Below are 20088 nucleotides of genomic sequence, written 5' to 3'. Positions count from 1 at the left end.
CATCATACCAGTGTTCACTGTGGAGCATGGCCGGTTCCTCCTCCAAAGAGGCCCCCTAGTGTTTTTCTGAGGGAGCTCATTTCTTTTACTTTGGAGATTTTTGGACTCTTTCTGTACCAACTGTTTGCTTGTGTAGCAAGCAAACAAACATCCACCTGTAATCCCAGTGAAAGACACAGAGAAGAGACAACACCAGTGATGAAACACTTCATAATAATTACAGCAAAATGAAAATATCACAGCTTACCCCTTTATTCTAGTGTAATTATTTAAGTTTTTGTTTTTTGAGTATTTAAGTATTTGTAGGTAAATATAATTACATTGTTATTTCAAATAAAGTGTGCTGAAATTCCATTTAATTACAGGCGAATTACGCCCTTAGTAATGGACCTTATTATGAAGTGTTACCTGACCTGACATATATAAAATAGCACCATCAGCACCACCAGCTGAAAACCTGGCATATCTCTGCATGGTGTGGAGTGTGGCCTCAATAAATTTGAGGAACCTGGACAAGTGGAGGACAAAGAAGAAGTGGCAGACCTAAAAAATCTACAGGAGATGAGCAGTATCAGTAACAGGAAGAAAGTCCAGTAAAGACCTGAAACAGGACCTGAGAGATAGATCTGGACCTTCAGTTGATCCATCTACTGTTCACTGAAGGCTCATCAGAAATGGTCTCAGTGGAAGGAAGTATGGCTGAAAATCAGCAGCAACAGAGTTGTGGACTGCTGAACCCAAGTTTGAAATGTTTGATTGAAATCATTGTGAGTGTACATAGAGGAGGTCTAGATGAGAGTCATTCAAGAAGCCTGGAGAACTATTCCTCAAGAAGTTGCAAGAAAGTTTGGCTAAGAGAGTTCAGGCTGAACTACTTTGTACTACTGACGTTGTACAAACCCTGTTTCTGCCTTTTATCTTGTATTTCCATGTGTGTTTACAGATGTTTCAATAAATTGCTGCGCCTGCTTCCCATTTTCATAACACAAGATACAGAAATGAGGGGTGGCTCGAGACTTTTGCACATTACTGCGCACACAGCTTAAGGGAAAACTTGAAAACTTTTCAAGGTTGATGATGCTGAAAATGCTGAAGTTGATAATTATTCTTCATTTGTTCACAACAAATTAAATATTGTAAATAAAGATTTTCAATTTGAATATTTCATTCATCAAGATTTGATTCTATTTGAGCAGTGTATACAATAGTAAGATTAGCATGTGTCAGTACAGATAAATAATGTTCTATTTTGACATTATGATGATGATTTATTTATTTATTTATTTATTTATTTATAATGGTACTAAACTCCAATTATGTTAAACGATTACTTTTAAACTTTCACAAAGTGAAATATCTTGTGATATTAGCTGATTTAAAAGGAGCAACACAACGCAATTAACAAAATTGGTTAGGAAGTAAGTTTTTCTGGTAATAAGCGCCTTTCTTTTTTAGTTAATTCTTGAGCACATTCCTTATTTCATTGAAGTTCTTCTGAAAAACTGGAAATAAATGTGGAAAAACTTCAAACATGGAGATTTACGTATGATTAATACATATAATAAATGAATGGAGATGAAAACCCAAGCGTAATATTTGCACTTTTGTGCTCTAAAGAGCAGTATTAATGATACAAAACTGGATACACAATGACTTTTAACTCAAGGCTCATCATATTATGTTTAAATCAAAAAGCTTGACTTGATTTCTCAGTCAGTGTTGGTGTGGAATCCTGTACACGAAACTACAGTGACTGATCTAAACACTTGTACCTCTGTAATTCAGACACTAGGGGGCGACAGTGCCAACATTCTGTGTCTTCAGCACTTCGATTTGAACAACGGTGCATTCAGGGATCCCTTCTATATTTGTACATATCAGCTCACCTTTTACTTAGATTTGGTTAATCTCGTATGCTGTTCCCATAATTCCTGCATCTCAGAAAAAGAATTTTGGCTGACCACAAAGAGGACTTTTATGGTATATTATGGTACAATGATACTTCATGAACAAACGAGCACAGGTGCACTTCTGATACCTTTAATTATTACCTTATCCTGTAATTCGCAATGCATTTTTATATAAGATGAAAAAATGTTTTATCTTGTATGTTATTTTTACAATTTTTGTCCAAACACAAGCTCTTAAGTAAACATTTTTAGTCGCTAAAATCAGTGAAGTATATAATTACCGACTCTTGTCATGGTCAATGAACGGAGCGTGACGTTCACCTGTCAGTGTGAACTGAGCAGCTGTCACATTTGAGCGTGTAGGCACCTAGCAAACGACACGTACTCCCATTTTTAAAAGGTAAGGGCTCTTATCTCTGTAAACATTTATTCGCTATAATATAAGAGTATACAGCTTGTCTGTAAGAATGCTAATCCCGGCGAGCAGTGTAATCTCCGTATGGTTAAACCGGCGAAGCTAACACGAATAGCACGTACAGTGTAAATGCTACCAACTGTCAGCTAGCAGCTGGATTAGTGAAGACAAAGTGGCGTTAACATGAGAGGACGTTTGCAAATTATGTTGTAAAACTGAGGAGAGCAGCAGACAAACGACGAAACCTCAAAAAGCAGTAAGAGTTGAGTAAATATACCACCGACATTAGCCATTTTTTAATGACTAACTAACAGGAACTAGTGGAACTACTTAGTTTTTAAAGAGCAGCTTGTTTAAAAAATGGCGTTAACGTGGTTTTACAACACTTCACAACATTGCTGACCAACAGAGGGCTATTTATGGAATCGTCTAGTGAGCAAGGCCACATTACCAAGTCCCTGGACCCCCACAGTGCTGTCTGTCAGTCACAGTGGGGGGTTTATTTGATTAATGTGCCCCCTAAAAGCAATCTAAATGATAAAATCTGTTGCTTTTTTGTGGCCCAGCATTGAGTTGTTGTTCAGCTGAACCTTTTTTTTGGTCTGTGGGTTAAAGGTACCACACACACAGTGACTGTTTGTCCTGTAGTTATGAGCCTCGACAGACATCTTGGTTACATAACCAAACCTTTGCTGGTATCCACCCAAACCGTTATCAAGCAAGGTTCTCACTCACTGACAATATGATCTGCAGAGAACAGGCTAAACTAGTCAATTAAAGCTAAGATCAACATTTAAAAGCCTGTAAGAGCATGAGAAAACTTGTTCCTTTGGTTGTAACTCTTGTAAAAATGCCAAAATGTAATTACCTTGTAGCATAAAGCTGACAAGCCTGGTCCTGGTCCCCCAAAAAGGGGGAAAGTTACTTTCTCTTTGAAATGAGAAAATCACAATGGTAAGTGTTTGTAATGTTTAGTGCACTAATACTGTCAAACTTATTTTACATTGTGGGCCACATAAAGCTCATGTTGATCTTAAGTGGGCCGAAGCAGTGAAATCAGTGTTTCTGTCAGCATAAAGAAGTTTAACTACATATTTAATCCCTTTACATAAGGAAAAGAGTCCAATTTCAACAGTATGTCTCAGTTTTTCAAGCTGATATAGAAATGCTGAAGGAAATAATTGCCCAGGCTGTCGTGTATTTATAAAGGAGAAAGTTAAGCATACATTTCTATAGTAGACAGTGGGGGAAAAAAAAAGTGTTTTTTGTTGACCCCCAGGCCTTATGTTTGACACTGCTGCATTAAACCTTAAACTGCATTTAAGGAAGTCCTTGCACTGTCCTTGATTGATCACTGTTTTCTCATTGTTTATGAGCAAACATGGTATTATTAAGCTGCTCCTTACACACAAAAATAACCGTAATTAGTTGTTTACTTACTGATTGCTCATGCATAAGTATTCTGTCCTTACATCTTCCTCTCTCTGCATTCCCAGCATGGCACGAGGGCATCAGAAGATTCAGTCCCAGCAGAAAAACGCCAAGAAGCAGGCGGAGATGAAGAAGGCCAAAGGTCACGATCAAAAGACGGCGGCCAAGGCAGCGCTCGTATTCACCTGCGCTGTGTGCAGAGTAAGTATGACCCCTCAGAACTCCCAAATGAGGGCGGGAGTCATATTTGAAACCAAATGCAGTGCCTTTTCCTCCAAATCCTCCTTTCCTTTAACAACTGTTGGATGTTTCATCTCTTCTCATAGTCTCAGATGCCGGACCCCAAAACCTTCAAGCAACACTTTGAGAGCAAACACCCAAAATCCCCTCTGCCCCCCGAGTTAGAGGGAGTGGAGGCGTAGGTGGTCGTCGACATGGATACTAAACTCTTCAACCCTGTGCCGGCTCTGCTCTCGTCTCAGTCTGACAGCAACGGATGATTTCACGTGACCAACATGAAGCACTTGTCTATTAATTCTTTAACAGGCCGGGTCGAGTCCGGTGTGCTCGTCTTCGAATACATGTCACAGCAGACCTGTACGATGTGTGAACGATGAAAAGTTGTAAAAGGAGCTAGCTTCTTATTCAGCTTCCCTGAACAAACTGGCGTATCGGAGTATTTCTTGCTGCCCGCTCTTGTCTCTTTACGCTTTAGCTTTGGTGGATTGATCGAACCTTTACGCGCTCGAGGTAAACGCACAGTGTTTGCTGAAGTTACAGCGGTGACAAAACTGACCTCATCTTCTTAATTAGTGCTTTGAGCGCTGAATGGAAACGGGGACTGTGAAACTTTATCCATAAGTGCTCAGAGCATAAATCGTCCTCAGTCGTGTCTGCCTGGTTATTACTGCATATTCTCATTTTAATTCATCGTAATTTCGTAATTGTTTCAGTTAAAAAAAAGTGACATTTTGATAGCCATTTCCAAGCTGCTGGATGAATTGTAAACCAATGAATGTATGCTCCAATGATGAATTGTTAAGTCATTTTATTAAAGGTTCACTTTGTTGTAGCTCTGCTTTGTGTGATAATGTTTTCTGGCAAGGATGAATTTCACTGATAACATTACCTGCTTAAACACATAATGTATCACAAACAGTCCCTGTGTTCCGTCGCTTGTTTAATTTTGTGCCAAGTAATTTATTGTCTTCCTTCCAAAGTGACAGCACTTCTCTGCTGCTCTTTTCACTTTCTCCTGCCCTCTAAACCTGACTGTTTCTTTTCTTATTACTCAGCGAGGCTGCATGTGAGAACCTGTTTGCCCTTCGGGATTAATGGTCTTTGACTCAGAATCTGGGCAGAACAAAGTCTGTGCGATGTCCGATTGTGAGACTAGCTTGGGCAATTACTGTGGATTCACAGCGAGTGAGTGGGCGTCCAGCTCCACTCTTTCCAGGCACCGCCTTTTCTTAAACCAAACTGAGTATTTCTAATAGTGAGATGGGATTATCTACTGTTTTGGGCTATAAGTGAGGAAAGGACAACCTTGAACAAGTCCAGGCGTGAGTCTATCAACAATGCCTCGATTCCATTCTTGAAAACGGCTTTAAAGTGGATCTCTGGAGATCATTTCCAGTGCCATGTTTTTATTTATTGCACTCTGCTAGATTCAGTTCAAATTCTTTCTTATGCATCTTATATTGAGCCTCTGTACAGCTCAGTGCATCCTGTGTAAAACAAGCTCTGCGAGCTCCTTCAACTTTAATCTGACTTTCTCTGATTTGCTGCTTCTCATGTCTTAGTCATGTAGACATGGTTAAGATAACTTGCTGAAGTTCAAACTGAGCATCAGAATGGGGGAAAAAATGTGATTTAACCAGTTTATGGTGATTGGTATTAGACGGGCTACTCTTGAGTATTTCAGAAACTGCTGATCTACTGGGATTTTCCCACATTTCCTCTTTTTGACAGATGGCTATGTCCAGTGAAATTCTTTGTGTGAAATCAGCTTTTTGATGACACAGTTCAGAGGAGAATGGCCAGACTGCATCAAGCTAATAAGAAGGCAACAGCAACTCAATTAACCATTCACTATAATAAAGATATGCAAAAGAGCATCTCTGAATGCAAACATTGAGCCTAAAAGCAGATGAGCTACAGCAGCAGAAGACCACACAGGGCGCCGCTCCTGTCAGGTAGGAATAGGAAACTGAGGCTACAATTCACACAAGCTCACCAAAACTGGAAGAAGACTGGGCAATCGTTCGGTCTCAAATTCTTTTGTGACATTAGGATGGTAGAATCAGAACTTGGTGTCAATAATGTGAAGGTATAAACCTATCATGCCTTGTATCAATAGTTCAGGCTGCACATGGTTTAAACCCCACAGCCTACCTGAGTATTATGGCTAACCATGGCCATCCCTTTATAACCAGTATACCCATCTGATATGTGATTATATCATATCACAAAGCTCAAATAATGTCAAACTTTTTTCTTGAACATCACAATAAGATCAGTGTACTCAAATGGCTTCCATAGTCACCAGATTTCAAACCAATAGAGCATCGTTGGGATGCTCTACAAATCTGCAGTAACTGTGATGCTATTGTGTCAGCATTGACATTAATCTCTGAGGAATGTTTCCAGCACCTTTTTTAATTCTGTGAAACCTCTTTAACCATTAGGTGTACCTAATAAAATATCCAGTGAGTTTACAGTGATCACTGATCACGTCATTTTCTCTGTGCTGTTAGTTACATAGTTACTGTCAAGCAAAACAGATGAAAACAGGCTGGATAAATAAATACTGGTAGTTAAACAGTTATTACATTTTTAGTTTTGTGACTGTAAGGCTGTCTCTTTTACTTCAGTTCACTGCATGACAGCATACAGTGCTTGGATAATGACCACTGGTTTTACACTCCTTTTTGTGAGGCAGTGTGGGATGCTTTGGGTGTGCTGCATAGGCTGAGTGAGTAATACCAGACACACCCCAGGAGTAGAAAAAATGTGTGAAGCCTGAGTTTTAGGCTTACGGCTTACTCACATGTAGGCTGGCCCGGTTTATTATAAGCATCCACCACTTTAATAGTATTTACTGTGTGACAGAAAATGAGGAAAATCATAAAACTTTTATGTAAATGAATGTCATTTATGTGTCATCAGCTCTCACCCACCGAGAACTGAATGTATCTGGATACAGAGCTTTAACTGTAGGGATGGCAGGATGACTCACAGAGAGTAACTGGCAGCTGACATGAACATCATCCCAGGAGGTTCTGACATTTTTAACTGAATAAATTAATCTCCTCTCCCAGCCACACAAAGCTTCACTCGCCGGTTTAAACACAAATATGTACAGGAAGTGACAGAATCGGTACCAAATGTCAAAAACAAGTTCAAATTGTGCATCTGTTACCTTGGATCAGCTGATATGGCTCAAAGTGCAGCAGTTAACAATCAAAAACCTCTAAACCATTATGCAAGTCGGTCTGCATAAAGAGGTCTTTAACATGTCCAGTAATGACAAACGCTTCACTTCAGCTTAAACACAATAACTGCAAGAATATAGTGTGTAAGCCAACCACGCAGACATGGCTACAACCACACCATTGCACTTCATGTGTGAAGTCACTCAAACCATAAAGACCACACCATCGGTCTTCTTTGTCATAATTAAATCATTTAGGGGGAAATGTGGCTTGACTTCCTTTAATTCTGACTACTCAGAAGTAACAAGCACACACACACACACACACACACACACACACACACACATACCATGGTCAGTGACACGCTGCCTGTTGCTTTAGTTGTTTGAGCAGCTCGGCCAAATGACTCACAACCCACATTGTTCCCCAGCCTCCTCACACATAATCCACATCCTGCCTTCCCATCTGTAAACTTGTGAATCAAAAACGCAACACATGTTCATTCATATAAACACATACACATATCTAAGATTTTCTTTTTCTACAGCCTGTCTTTGATCTCAACATGCAAGAGGCACAGGAAAAAAAATGAGAGCACTCGTACAAACTCGTTACAACTTAATTAGGTTAAGAATTTCCCTGTGGCTATAGATCATCTATTTTCAGCTCTCATCGCACTAGTGAGAAAGAAACACTGAAGCACCAGCTCAACTCCAGTGTCTGGGCATCGTGGCACCTGCTGTGTTGTTTCGGTGTTTCTGTGGAACAATATTTTGGAGAGCACCGCTTTCATTTAGTTTATGTGTGGTGTAATAAAAGCTAGTGATCAACATGTCCAGCAGGAGGTTGGGAATATTTATTTGTATTTGTCAAACACTGCTTATCTACCTTACTCTAGTTCTTCTTGGCCACTGATTAGCACACCTCCAATTCTAAAACTTCTGTGCATGATTTATGTCTCTTGCATGTTAGAAAGTACTGCTGGGTCTGATTGGTGTCTTCGTCCATCCCCAACCCTGATAACAGACTTGCTCGGATCGCTGCTACTTTCAACCAGTTTTACAAGGTCAGGGGAAGTGATCTATCACAACAGACCTAAACCTGAAATTTGTAAAACTAGAAGAACTAGAAAAACATGACTGATGTCTGGACTACTGAATGGGTCAAGGCATTTGAATGAAGAAGCCTTTCTACTGAGAAGAGCCACAGTACCTCAGTATTTATATAGGCATTAGATAAAACAGTTTCAGTATACATAATATTAGCCTGACACCAACATTATTTTGCATAATTTCCTCATTTTATCAGTTCCTCTCTTTACATGTTAGACCACTCCTTGTAGAAAGCTCTGATAGGTATAGTTTTACATGATAAAGGTGTACAAAGACACCGCTATTTGCAGCTTTTTCTGGATTAAAAACAATTAAATTCCATTTTGCGATTTTAGTGTTTGTTTCTAAAAGTAATGCCATATAATGAGAGCACACGTTATCATAATCGTTTTTTTTTTATCACGTTTTCAGTCTCAGTAAAAATGCATATTCTTTGTGGGCAGGTGTGCGCAGCTAACACAAACGGCCGTAAAGGCAGATTAAACGGCAAATTATGAGAATGAAACTGAAATTAAATTAATATCTAAGCCACGGGCCAATAATATGCTCGTTTGAAAATATAATAAGGTAGACAAAACCACTTTATGTCAATCCTGCCCCACTTCCGGGTTCCTCCTCCTGGCTTCTATCTTCTTGCATAACGACCTTTCACACACACAAACACACACACTCACAAAGGATTATTTTTTTTTAAAACACAAACGTTTTTCCTTCCAATGTCTTGATAGATATAAGTATGGTAGATATAAGTATAAATTCTCCTGAAATGTTTCATTTGATTTATAATAACTATAAACTACATATCCCAAGCATCCTTGCGGGCGTACCGGACAAACCAAGCGTTTATGCCGTTTGTACGTAAATATAAAAAAAATCAAATCTATATTTAGAAGACTTTTTACATAGTGTTTTACATTATCATAATCATATTTTTATTAATTTTCTGTGAAATTTGTTTGTTTGTTTTTTGCTCATTCGGCGCAGTCTTAAAAATTTTGCCCTTAGATTTGGCTACCATAGCAACTCTCTTCTTACGTCATCCATCCGGGCTCGACCCTGCTGCCGTGTCTTTGATTGGAGGGAAACCCCGTGGATGAGCGGGAGAGATCATCAGCTGTGCGGCCGGGAATCAGGAACAACACCGTCTAACGACACTCGCAGGTTAGTTACATCTATTTACTGCTGTTGCTCGGTGGTGTTTTTATCCAAAGAGTCGCTGCTTGTGCTTCTGGTAAGACATCTTTTTAAACCCTGCATTAATCGCCGCATCTAGCGGCTGTAAGTGGAAATCGTTGATGCTCCGCGCTGCTCAGTCATTGTTCGGCGCTCGCCTGACAGGGAAGCGTTACTTACGGCAACGTTAACCCATCTATTTTTGTTCACTCGCTGTTTTTAGAGGACGCCTCTCGGCCCTGCGAAGCGGCCTTTTTTTGTGAATGAAGCAGTCTAAAATATGAGAATAACTGTGGCTAGAAGAAGCGGTCTGGTTTGCTTTCCGGGAAGCGAAAAAGGGCGTTCACTGAGGACTGAACGAAGCGAGGCTCCTTTTATTCCTCTAACCGACTCAGTGACACACTTATTATCCTATAGCCGCCTGCAGCGTTAGGAAGCTTTCCCCAAATTAAACGCAGAGACTGTGTAATCCATATCGTTTATTAAGCTCTTGAAACAGATTTTTTTGTTCGGTCTGCATTCTTGCCTTACATGGTACGCGCTGGGTGGGCAGGTGTGTGAATGAGTGTGACGTGAAACTGGGTGGCCGACATTCCTCTAAGGGGTGCAGGTGGCAGCGTGCAGGGAAAATTTTCTCACCCATTTTGTGGATTTTGAAATGATGAATTCATAGGTTTGGGATTTTTTTTAATATATATTTTTTTTAATTCAAGGCAGCTTTGTAAACAGGCTGCACATCTATTCGCACACGTAGTCCTTTTATACTGCAGCATCTTTTACCTGTGAAGGGGTCTACATTTTTTTTTCCAAAGGAAACTAGTTCCTCAGCATAGGTTACTGTCTGTATTCTACTACAGTAAATTAGACTTCCTGTCCTGTGCTATGAGCCGATTAACAATCATCTAAGTTAAAATTAAAACAGACCGTTAACTGACAGAAGTTAATATGCAACTAGTCTGAGATTAGCTCAGGACTGTGGCATGCATGTTAACTGGCTGTAGAGGAAAACGGACAATGTTGTCAACTTATGCTTTGGGACATTTTGATGGAAGGACTAAATCATATAAAATAGTCTGTAGATTAATAAAAAAATAACCACTGATGACCACTGATTTCTGGGGAAATGTTCATCATCTAATGTAAATTTTCTAGAATTTCATAACCACTTATAATTTTTTTTTTACATGCCGGCTACACTTTTCCTGTAATCTATTATGACATTTTGCCTATTCTTGTCTTCAGGATAGTGAGTCAGAAGAAGCCTAAAACTGTGTCTGCTGTACAAGTTGTGATTATAGGCACTTTCCCCCTTTGTATTTCTAAAGACTTAGATTCCAAATGATTTAGTCACCACTTTAAATCAAGTCTGTGCCCGATCGAGTGCAGACGAGACAAGCAGATTGATTTGTATTTAAGAAAAAAAAGGTGCTTTGCTGGTGTGGACACACCCAGTGTTCCCATGAATTCTTAACAGCCGACACACTGTTATTTTAGCTACAGTCCTGTCAGAGTTTTTGATTATGTAATATGCTTCAAGGTTATAAATGTTCTATTTTCTCACAGTTAACTAACTGTAATATATACATATATATATTTTTTGTGTTAAAAATGGGGATGTCTTCACAGTCAAAATGTTTAACACATACCCGAGAAATGAGGTTATGCTGGAATAACAGCACATTTACTTGCACAGTAGTCCTCCATTATTCACATTTAGCAATGAAATCTACTTTGTCTCTCTCTACAATTTCTTTGCTTGGCCTCCCTTAACGCACCGTCCTTAACTCCTGTCCTGTTTGTTTTGTCCTTCCTGACTCCCTTTCCTCTCTCCTTCCTCCACCCCCACATGACAGTCATGGCAGACAGAGAGGAGCTGGTACAGAAGGCCAAACTGGCCGAGCAGGCTGAGCGCTATGAGGACATGGCTGCAGCCATGAAGGCTGTCACAGAGCTGGACCAGGAGCTCAACAATGAGGAGCGCAATCTGCTCTCTGTTGCCTACAAGAATGTGGTCGGAGCTCGAAGGTCCTCCTGGAGGGTGATCTCCAGCATCGAGCAGAAGACTGAAGCCGAAAAGACGCCTGAAACTGAAAAGAAGGCCACGCTGGTCAAGGAGTACAGAGAGAAGATCGAGGGGGAGCTCAAACAGATCTGCCAGGAAGTTCGGGTAAGGAGCAGAGGTGTTGAGGGTAAATGCTTGTTGCAAGAAAATATAAATGCACAGCAGCTGCTCCTCTTTGTATTAGTCCAACCTGTATTCAGATAGTGGCCGGTCTCGGTCACCTCTGTCTAAATATATATATATTTTTAATAATCATAATCAAGGAGCAAAAGCCAACATCGACATCTATTTAAAAAGAAAAAAGAACAGCTTCCTTATGAATGGAAGCAAACACACATCCTTTACAAAAAGTAGTAGTAGAACCATGCTTTTTACACATTAGTGACACCTACAGGTATGTTGTGGTGCTTGTGTTTATGTGGTAGGGATCTAAAGAGGGACAATATAAACCTGCAGCTAACAGGATTTAAATATTAGTCATAGTTCTCAGCATACAAGCACTTGTCTAGGTTAATATGGCTTTACTTACATCGCTGTTCACCTCTGAATATCTTAGCTGTAGTATTTAGGCCCATCTTACACAGTTGGAACTATGAACACCAAGCACCAAGTAGGCAAATGAAGGCTCTCTTCCTAGCAGTTGTTTGAATATCACACAGATAAACTTCAGTATTTGGGTAGTTTGGATACATCCTGTATTTGCGGATTCACAGCCCTGTGACCTTGTGACCTTTAAAAGGAAACTTAAACATATAGGCCCACTACACTGATTCAACTCCATAGACAAAAGTTTGCATGTTGTAAAGCATATCTAGCTCTACTATAAGGTAAGGTGACTTTTTACTCAAATTAAACTGTCTTTGATGTTTTATATTAACTTAAACACAGGAAGCATCCAGTGCGCATTGAAATTGCAGTGCATAAAATAGGGCTAAAAAGTTCAGCCCTTCCTGCCAAAGTCCACATTACGAATCAGATGGGTGTAGCCTAGAATTTTAAGGCCTAGAATATGATCGGCAGCTACGTTAAAGGAAGAGGAATGTTCCCTGCTCATAGTTTCACTTGTACTCTTAACATACCTGTCCAGTGTTTCCTACATATTTGGATGTTAATTGTGGTGGAAATGGGGAAATGCACATAGAAAGGGGGACACATTCACTCTTAAAAATCTTTTACAAGTTTGTAAATTATTTACCAAGTATACTTTGTAAAGAATAAATAGCAAAGCTCTGTTGGACTGCAGCAAACCATATTTCTTGTTCTGCACTGCAGCCTGGGTGAGCTCTACATAGCAGCATGTGGAGCACTTCTCCACCTGCTGCAGATAAGTGATCGCTGTTGATCTCAAAAGCATGAGAACTGCTGTTGCCACTTCCAGTGTATGGTGGTGGATTTGGAATACATTCAACCATGTGAGGAAATCCCCTCTGGATGAAGTAACTGAATGATACTGAGCACCTCCGTAACCTGGCCCAGTGAGGCAGCCATTAGGGAAAAGGAGTTAAAAATGTCACTGGCTCACTTATAATTGCTGGGGTGTGTGTGTGTTGCACGTGTTCTTTAGAGTTAAACTTCCACATTTCTTTTCGCAGGACCTGCTCGACAAATATCTGATCCCCAAAGCATCAGGCGCAGAGGGCAAAGTCTTCTACCTGAAGATGAAGGGAGACTACTTCCGCTACCTGGCTGAGGTGGCTACCGGAGACGAGAGGAACGGTAAATGAAACAGACATCATACATCGCCTCTTCTTCTTATCCTGTCGTGCAGTCACTCAAGGCAGTGATAGTGAGTGCTTATGCTCAGGGTTTATGAAAACCATGCGGTGGTGTGTCACACAGCTGCCGGTCGGTGGGATGAACGTGTGCTGACTGGGCGTCCTGAAAATCCTTTTTAGGGTAGGAGACCCTAGGACTGGTTCAGGTGTTGTTTTTAGCCAGAATGCTGACGCGCTTCTCGTCCTTGACCTACAACTGTCCGCCAAAATGCTGGCAAGTGCTGCTGCGAGGTTGTCATGGCAACTGCAGCAGCAGCAGGGTGTTGGCTGCTGCTAGTTGCCAGAAGGCATTTTAGATTAATTTTCTTTTGTTAATTTTGGGTGGTTTTGTAAAAGATTGTGTTCTTTTGTTACATATTCCATAAAATATCCATCATAGTCCACTTTCAAATGATTGGATACTTCATTTTTTTGGTTCTGAGGACCTGTACTTGACAGTAGAGCTGAATAGAAATATTAATCACATGATTTTACTTCATTTTTTTTTTTGTTTAATGTATTTTTGTTGTTGTCTAACTTCTAAAAATTCAGTGTATGGTTTTCAAGAAATATTTTTTCTCATTTGAAGCCATATCTGCTTTTTTGCTTGTGCAGAGATTGTTAAGAACTCACAAGGTGGCTACCAGGATGCCTATGACATCAGCCTAAAGGAAATGGAGGCTACACATCCCATCCGCCTGGGCCTTGCGCTGAACTTCTCCGTCTTCTACTACGAGATTGCAAACCTGCCTGAGGAGGCTTGCAAACTGGCCAAGACGGTAAGAAGGGTCCTCTGTTTGTTGTCTCTCTCTTTAAGAAGCACTGTCCTCAGACTCATGAAAATGATGTTAGTACCACTTTTCCACTGGAGGTGTTCAGGTACTGATTTTGAGGCCATTATAAATGTCATGCATATCACCTTATGGATACATAAAAATAATAAATACACTTATTAGCACGCGTGCACTCTCTCGTAGCTGAGTGTCACTCAGTGGTTTCTTTGCCTATCGATATTCGATATTCTGCTATCTCTGGTCCTCACACTGCTGCTAATCTCCATGTCTCTGACTTGACTCTGATTGGTATGACCCTAACCCTTTGGAAATAAGGTTATGCTTGAAACTACACTGTTAGTTTGTGAGCAGAAAGGATGATGACTCTTTTAAATTTCTCTGCTTACAGAACTCTTTATACTTTAGGATTTTGTTAAAGGAGATCTTGAAAAATGGGGGAATAAAGGCAGCGTTTCTTTTTCACAGCATTCTGAGGATTTGCTGATAAAAGTACAGACCCTTGATTATTGTAATTGATACCAAAGACAACATTAAGCCTTTCCACTTCCACGACTCTGTTAGGCTCCACTTGTGTCCAAATGATTGGACAGTAAGTGCTCGAATGGGTGTCTTTGTGCCTGCCTGTATTCTTTTGGTTTTTTGTGACCATGCTTAGTTAGTGCACTGTAATGCACGGATTATGAATGTGTTACAGCCAGCACACTTCAGAGAAGTAAAACAGGTATAACAGGAGTGACTGCTCGGCCGTTGGGTCTTCTGTTGTCCGTGTCCTCAACAGAGAGACGTGACACTCAAAGACTGAAGATGGTGGTAACAGTGTAACTGTTGGGTGTGGGATAAAGCTTTTAATTTTTTAAAATAGTGATATAATTCATTCAGACTTTTATTTCACGGTGACCAATGAAATCAAAATAAAGTTTGCCGAAGTGAGATTTGGGTTTAGATGAAATCTGTTAGTATCGCCACACACTATTATACCAAAGTCACTGCTATAAAGTAAAATAAAGCTGCTAATGATTATCATTTAGAAATTTCTTGTAATTTCCATGTTAACCTATGGCAACCACATGTCAGGATCCCACAAATTTACTGTGCCCAGGCAAGAAGACTAAAACCCTCCAATAAAGCAACGGACTCTTATTTTGAATTCAATTTCAGCTCAGTTCAGATTTATTTATATATACACCAAATCACAACAAAGGTCGCTTTAAGGAAAAAAAAACTAATTCAAGAGGAAGATAATTCTGGCAGCGGGAGTACCCAGGGAGAAACCACGCAAATATAGTCCAAAGACATGCAGTTAGTGGGGACAGGTTAATTGGAAACACTAAATTGCCCATAGGTGTGAATGTGAATGCGATTGGTTGTCTCCAGTCTGTGTTAGCCCTGCGACAGACTGGCGACCTGTCCAGTGAGTACCCTGCCTCTTGCCCTAAGACGGCTGGGATAGGTTCCAGCGCCCCCCGCAACCCTGAAAATGATAAGCGGAAGCGAATGGACGGGTGGATAATTCTGGCAGAACCAGACTAAGGCAGGGGCAGCCAACCAACACTCAGTGCATCATTGGAATTCCCCAGCAGCATAACTATGGAAGGGTTTGTGGCCACCTGATCCAGCCCTAACTGTAAGCTTTATCAAAAAGGAAAGTTTTAAGCCTAATCATAAAAGTAAAGAGGGCGTTTATCTCCCGAATCCAAACTGGGAGCTGGTTCCACAGAAGAGGAGCCTGAAAGCTTAAGGTTCTGCCTCCTGTTCTACTTTTAAATATCCTAGCAACCACAGGTAAAGCTGCACCTCACTGCCATACCTTTCATGACACTATGAGAGAACATACTATTGAAAGAAAAAATAAATAATTTGATGGACACCGCAGTAGTCTGGACATTCCTGGCGTCACATAACAACAGCTCGCCGCTAAATTTTTACATAACTTCTTGTGTTGACGTCTTTAGGACACTTTTTTTTTTTTTTTACATTCTATACAGTAGGTGATCCATGCTGTGCTTATCATTCAGTTCGTTTGAACAGTGAACACACTATTCACCTGCCCAGGTCACAGAAAACACATGCGAGGTACACACCTGGTGTGATCATTTACCAGACATGACAAGTGACGCTTACATCACCTGCCTGTATGCAGCATGGCTGGAATTGTCTGCATTAACAAATTAGTAATTTATTAAGTTAGGAAAAGGCTAAAATAATTCAGAAAGTTTAGGATTTGTGAATAAATGGTCTGTCAGAGCACAGTTTTGTGCAAACACTTGTACTTGTTTCTAAAAGACCACCCCATATAATCACTGTGAAAGTAGTTTACAGTATCAGGCACAACACAGATGTACCCTTTTATCCTAGAGATCTATAAATGGCTGCTTGTTGTTGCTTTCTGTTTAGCTTATTGTTTTTGGCCCTGCCAATACAAGCTCACTGTAGGCACTTTCAAGACTGTACTCTGGGTTTTGGAAGTCCTGATTGTTTCACTGTGTGTCTTTCAGGCCTTTGATGATGCCATCGCCAAGCTGGACTCACTCAACACTGAATCTTACAAAGACAGCACCTTGATCATGCAGCTGCTCCGTGACAACCTGACTGTGAGTGTCTCCTCTCGATGAAACTATATTAAAATTTGGCGTTAGGCTTTAGGCCTAAAGGTTTTCCCTTATGCTTTTACGTGAGCGCTAAATTTATTATCCTGCACTTTTCTTTTTAATGCAGCTGTGGATGTCGGACGCAGGCGGTGAGGGCGGGATTGAGGTAGAAGAGGGCGAGCAGCCAGCTGAAGAGAAGAACTGAACTTCAGAGGAGAAAAGAAACCCCACAGTTTTCTTTTTCTTTTTTTTCTTTTTTTTTTTTACCTCTCACCAGCCTAAGTTGTGTGTGTGGTTGTGTGTCCACATACATGCACAAATATGTATGTTTACACTCCACTCTGTGTGTAAAGTACAGTATGTGTGTGCAGATACATTGAAGCATTGAAGTGTATGTGTTAAGTGTATCAACACCTCCACAGGGAAAAGAATGGAATAGATTGGTTGTTTTTATTATTATTTTTTAACATAACTCATTGTGCGACCCAGTGGATGTTCATTTCCTTTTTAATTCTTTTCCTTTAAATAATTTTGTCTCTTTTAGTCCAAATGAAATCCCTCCTTTAGATCCAAATCTGCCCCATTCTCTCGAACCTTATTCACTGTAGCAAACCGCTGCTGTTGCAGGAAAGCAAACCAACCAACCTCGAAGTGTAACTTTGATAATAATTTGTATGTTTTTACTTGAACTGAACATTTAGAACCTTTGTGACACTTTGGTCCACAAAACTCCTTTGAGGCACGTGTTAAAAAGGAAAAAAAATGGTCACAGTAGTCTGAATTCATTACTTTTTTTTTCATCTGACAATAGCAGTACACACATACTGTTGGCAGGTTTCACCTATTACGGTATTGCTTGTATCCATACGGCCCTGTCAGTGTCCAGTGTAGCAGGTAGAGATTTTTATTTTATTTTTATTTTTTTAAATGGATGGTACATGTGTCATGGCTCAGTGGGTTTTTACAGTGCTTTCAGGCATAGGAAAGGTTTTCTATATGAATGACCACTTACAAAAGCTGTAATTTACTTTTGGTTTGTTGAGAGGGTTACATTCCATTTTTACTGACATCTTTTCACTCATCAGTGAAACGAGTAGACTGTAATGTCCTGCAGTTTTGCATACCACGTGACAAGCTATATAGACAGCCTAAGATAAAGTGAACAACTTGATAAAATGGCTCGATACTGTAACTTTTGATATTTTATCTCTTCAGCAGTGCAGAGGATACTTTTTGCCATGTGCTTTTATGTGGCTTTCTACTCTTTTTCTATTCAGGTGTTTTTTGTATTTTCTTTTGTTTATTTTATTCCCTTATTGAGTATTGATTTGACTCCTGGAATGTATGTGGTTCTCAGTAGTCTGGTGTGAGGGTTAGGCATCGCTTTTAAAACTGGCAATCTCTGCTTAGGATTAGGTGGAATACAGTTACATTTATCTTCCTTGAAAGTACATTTTGAAAAGGCAAAATTTCAAACCATGGCAAATATAAAAATGAGAATTTAGGTAAGTTGATAGGAAATTGCATTAAGGTCATTTAGTGATCACAAAGTAGTGCCAGTTTCTTCTAAGTACAGTATCTTGGTTTTAAAAAAAGTTGGGATGCAGGATTCGGCGAGTAACGCTCTTGGGTATGTTATTTGGTTATGTGCTTTCATGTAAGTGGAATTAAAACATTCAAATTAAGATTGTGTGCTCGGTTTCTCTGTTCTTTACATGTGTGATGTGAATTGTTGGTTCACAGATTGCACTGAGACAAACCCACAGATGGCCCGAGCATGAAATAATGTTTAAAGCAAAGAAATGATGGCTGTTCCATACAGTCATGTGAAAAGTTTCCACAGGGCTTCAAGCAGTCCTGTGGGAAAAAATCAAGCACATCCTATGACTCAATAGCTTGTAGAACAGACCTCGGCTACATTCATTTGAACTTTATCACTCTCTCACATTGTTATGGAGGAATTTTAGCCCACTTTTATTTACAGTGTTGCTTCAGTTCATGGAGATTTGCAGGCATTCACACCTCTGTTGAAAGTCCCACCACAGTATTTGAATGAGGTTGAGGTGTGGACCTTGACTGAGCCATTGTAACACCTTGATTCCTTTGTTTTTCAACCATTCTGTTGTAGATTTCCTGCTGTGCTTGCGTCTGCAGCAAGACAATGACCCCAATTTTGGTCAAGTTTTAGTTATCAGACAAATCATTTTGGTATATAGAGGAGTTCATAGTTGGATGAGTGAGTGCAATGTGCCCATTTTATGACCCCTCCACCACCATGCTTAATCTTAATCATCTGTCCATAGAACATTGTTCCAGAACTCATCCATCTTTGTTTTGACTCAATTAAACAAAGACTTAAACTGTCCTCGTGTTCTTTTGAGAGAGAGAAGAGGGTTTCTCCTAAGTAAACTTTAAAACAAGCCATACTTGTTCCTTGTTCCAGCTGTGATGTCCACTCCTGGGAAGGTTGTGGCATTGTGTTCACACACATGAATGTCAAAATGTCTGCTTTTATAGAAGTGCTCACACTTACTCGAGTGTATTTGATCATCTGCACCATAGCTGCTACTTGACCAATTAATTCCTATGGAAGATTTAAGGGATTTTAGGTGGCTGAAGTATATTTCACCCTTTATAGGGGATAAAACCTTGTACTCTCATTATATCACTGCCTGTAGAAGAATTATAAAGCAGTTTGAGGTGCAAAATTAACACTAAAGACCAGACACAGTTGTATACTGGTCTGACGAGAGATGGATGCTTCCTGGACTGAAAACACTGCCCTCTGCAGATAGTGATGTATTAAAGGGCACATGTGATGCATTTAGGTGGAATGTGGGAGAAAATATTATCATTTATTCACTTTATATCTGTGGGTATTTTTTTTTGATCAGTGGGCCACTTGTAATAGTGGCGTCTGTTCACCTTTGATCAGTGACAGTCACTGAGGCTCTCTTTCATTTCTGTAAAGGTATCATTTAATGACTTAAGTCACTAAATATGTATGAAAGCTTAATAATGTAGAGTTAAAGGGGTGTGCATCCTTCCTTAAAACCCTTACATATCACAAGTCCTAAATAACCTCAGACTCTTGCCAAATGAGGGAGGGGTGTCTCAGCCATGCCTATCGCAGTTTCAGTGTTAAAACTGATTAGCAGTTGGGAGTGTTGCATGTATGTATATGAATATGGGCATTGCCTTTCCCGCCAGTAGATACTAAAGAGCGCCAATTTAGCTCGTTCTTCTGCATCATCACTTAACAAGAGAGCTTTCTGGTGGGCACAATCAGGCATTTTGAGGATTTAACAAAACGTTTTTCATGATTTCATCATCACGCGTAGAGTAGTGGTCAACGCCCCTTTGTTATCTTTTTTTCTTTCTCTCTCGCCAAACAATCTCGGAAGATGATTGGTCC

The 20088-nt window shown here is 40.0% G+C and overlaps 2 protein-coding genes across 3 annotated transcripts; both read left to right on the top strand.

Moving 5' to 3' along the window:
* Window positions 1-2220: 2220 nt before the first annotated feature.
* On the top strand, window positions 2221-4828 carry znf706 (zinc finger protein 706). Its single transcript, XM_065472032.1, has 3 exons — window positions 2221-2310; window positions 3822-3957; window positions 4083-4828. The coding sequence occupies exons 2-3, from the start codon at window positions 3823-3825 to the stop codon at window positions 4176-4178; spliced, it is 231 nt and encodes a 76-aa protein (XP_065328104.1). The 5' UTR covers window positions 2221-2310; window position 3822; the 3' UTR covers window positions 4179-4828.
* Window positions 4829-9353: 4525 nt separating this feature from the next.
* Window positions 9354-18358, top strand: LOC135932982 (14-3-3 protein beta/alpha-A-like). 2 transcript variants are annotated; one of them, XM_065470798.1, is made up of 6 exons: window positions 9354-9463; window positions 11329-11642; window positions 13130-13253; window positions 13907-14070; window positions 16581-16676; window positions 16801-18358. In XM_065470798.1, the coding sequence occupies exons 2-6, from the start codon at window positions 11331-11333 to the stop codon at window positions 16876-16878; spliced, it is 774 nt and encodes a 257-aa protein (XP_065326870.1). In that variant the 5' UTR covers window positions 9354-9463; window positions 11329-11330; the 3' UTR covers window positions 16879-18358. The 2 variants fall into 2 exon arrangements, with proteins under 2 accessions (XP_065326870.1, XP_065326871.1); XM_065470799.1 differs by having other exon boundaries at window positions 9413-9533.
* The last annotated feature ends 1730 nt before the right edge of the window (window positions 18359-20088 follow it).

The sequence above is a fragment of the Pelmatolapia mariae genome, linkage group LG22 (genome assembly GCF_036321145.2).
Source record: "Pelmatolapia mariae isolate MD_Pm_ZW linkage group LG22, Pm_UMD_F_2, whole genome shotgun sequence".
NCBI lineage: Eukaryota > Metazoa > Chordata > Actinopteri > Cichliformes > Cichlidae > Pelmatolapia > Pelmatolapia mariae.
Note: the sequence above shows the minus strand (reverse complement) of the source record. Positions and strands in the feature narration are given on the sequence as shown.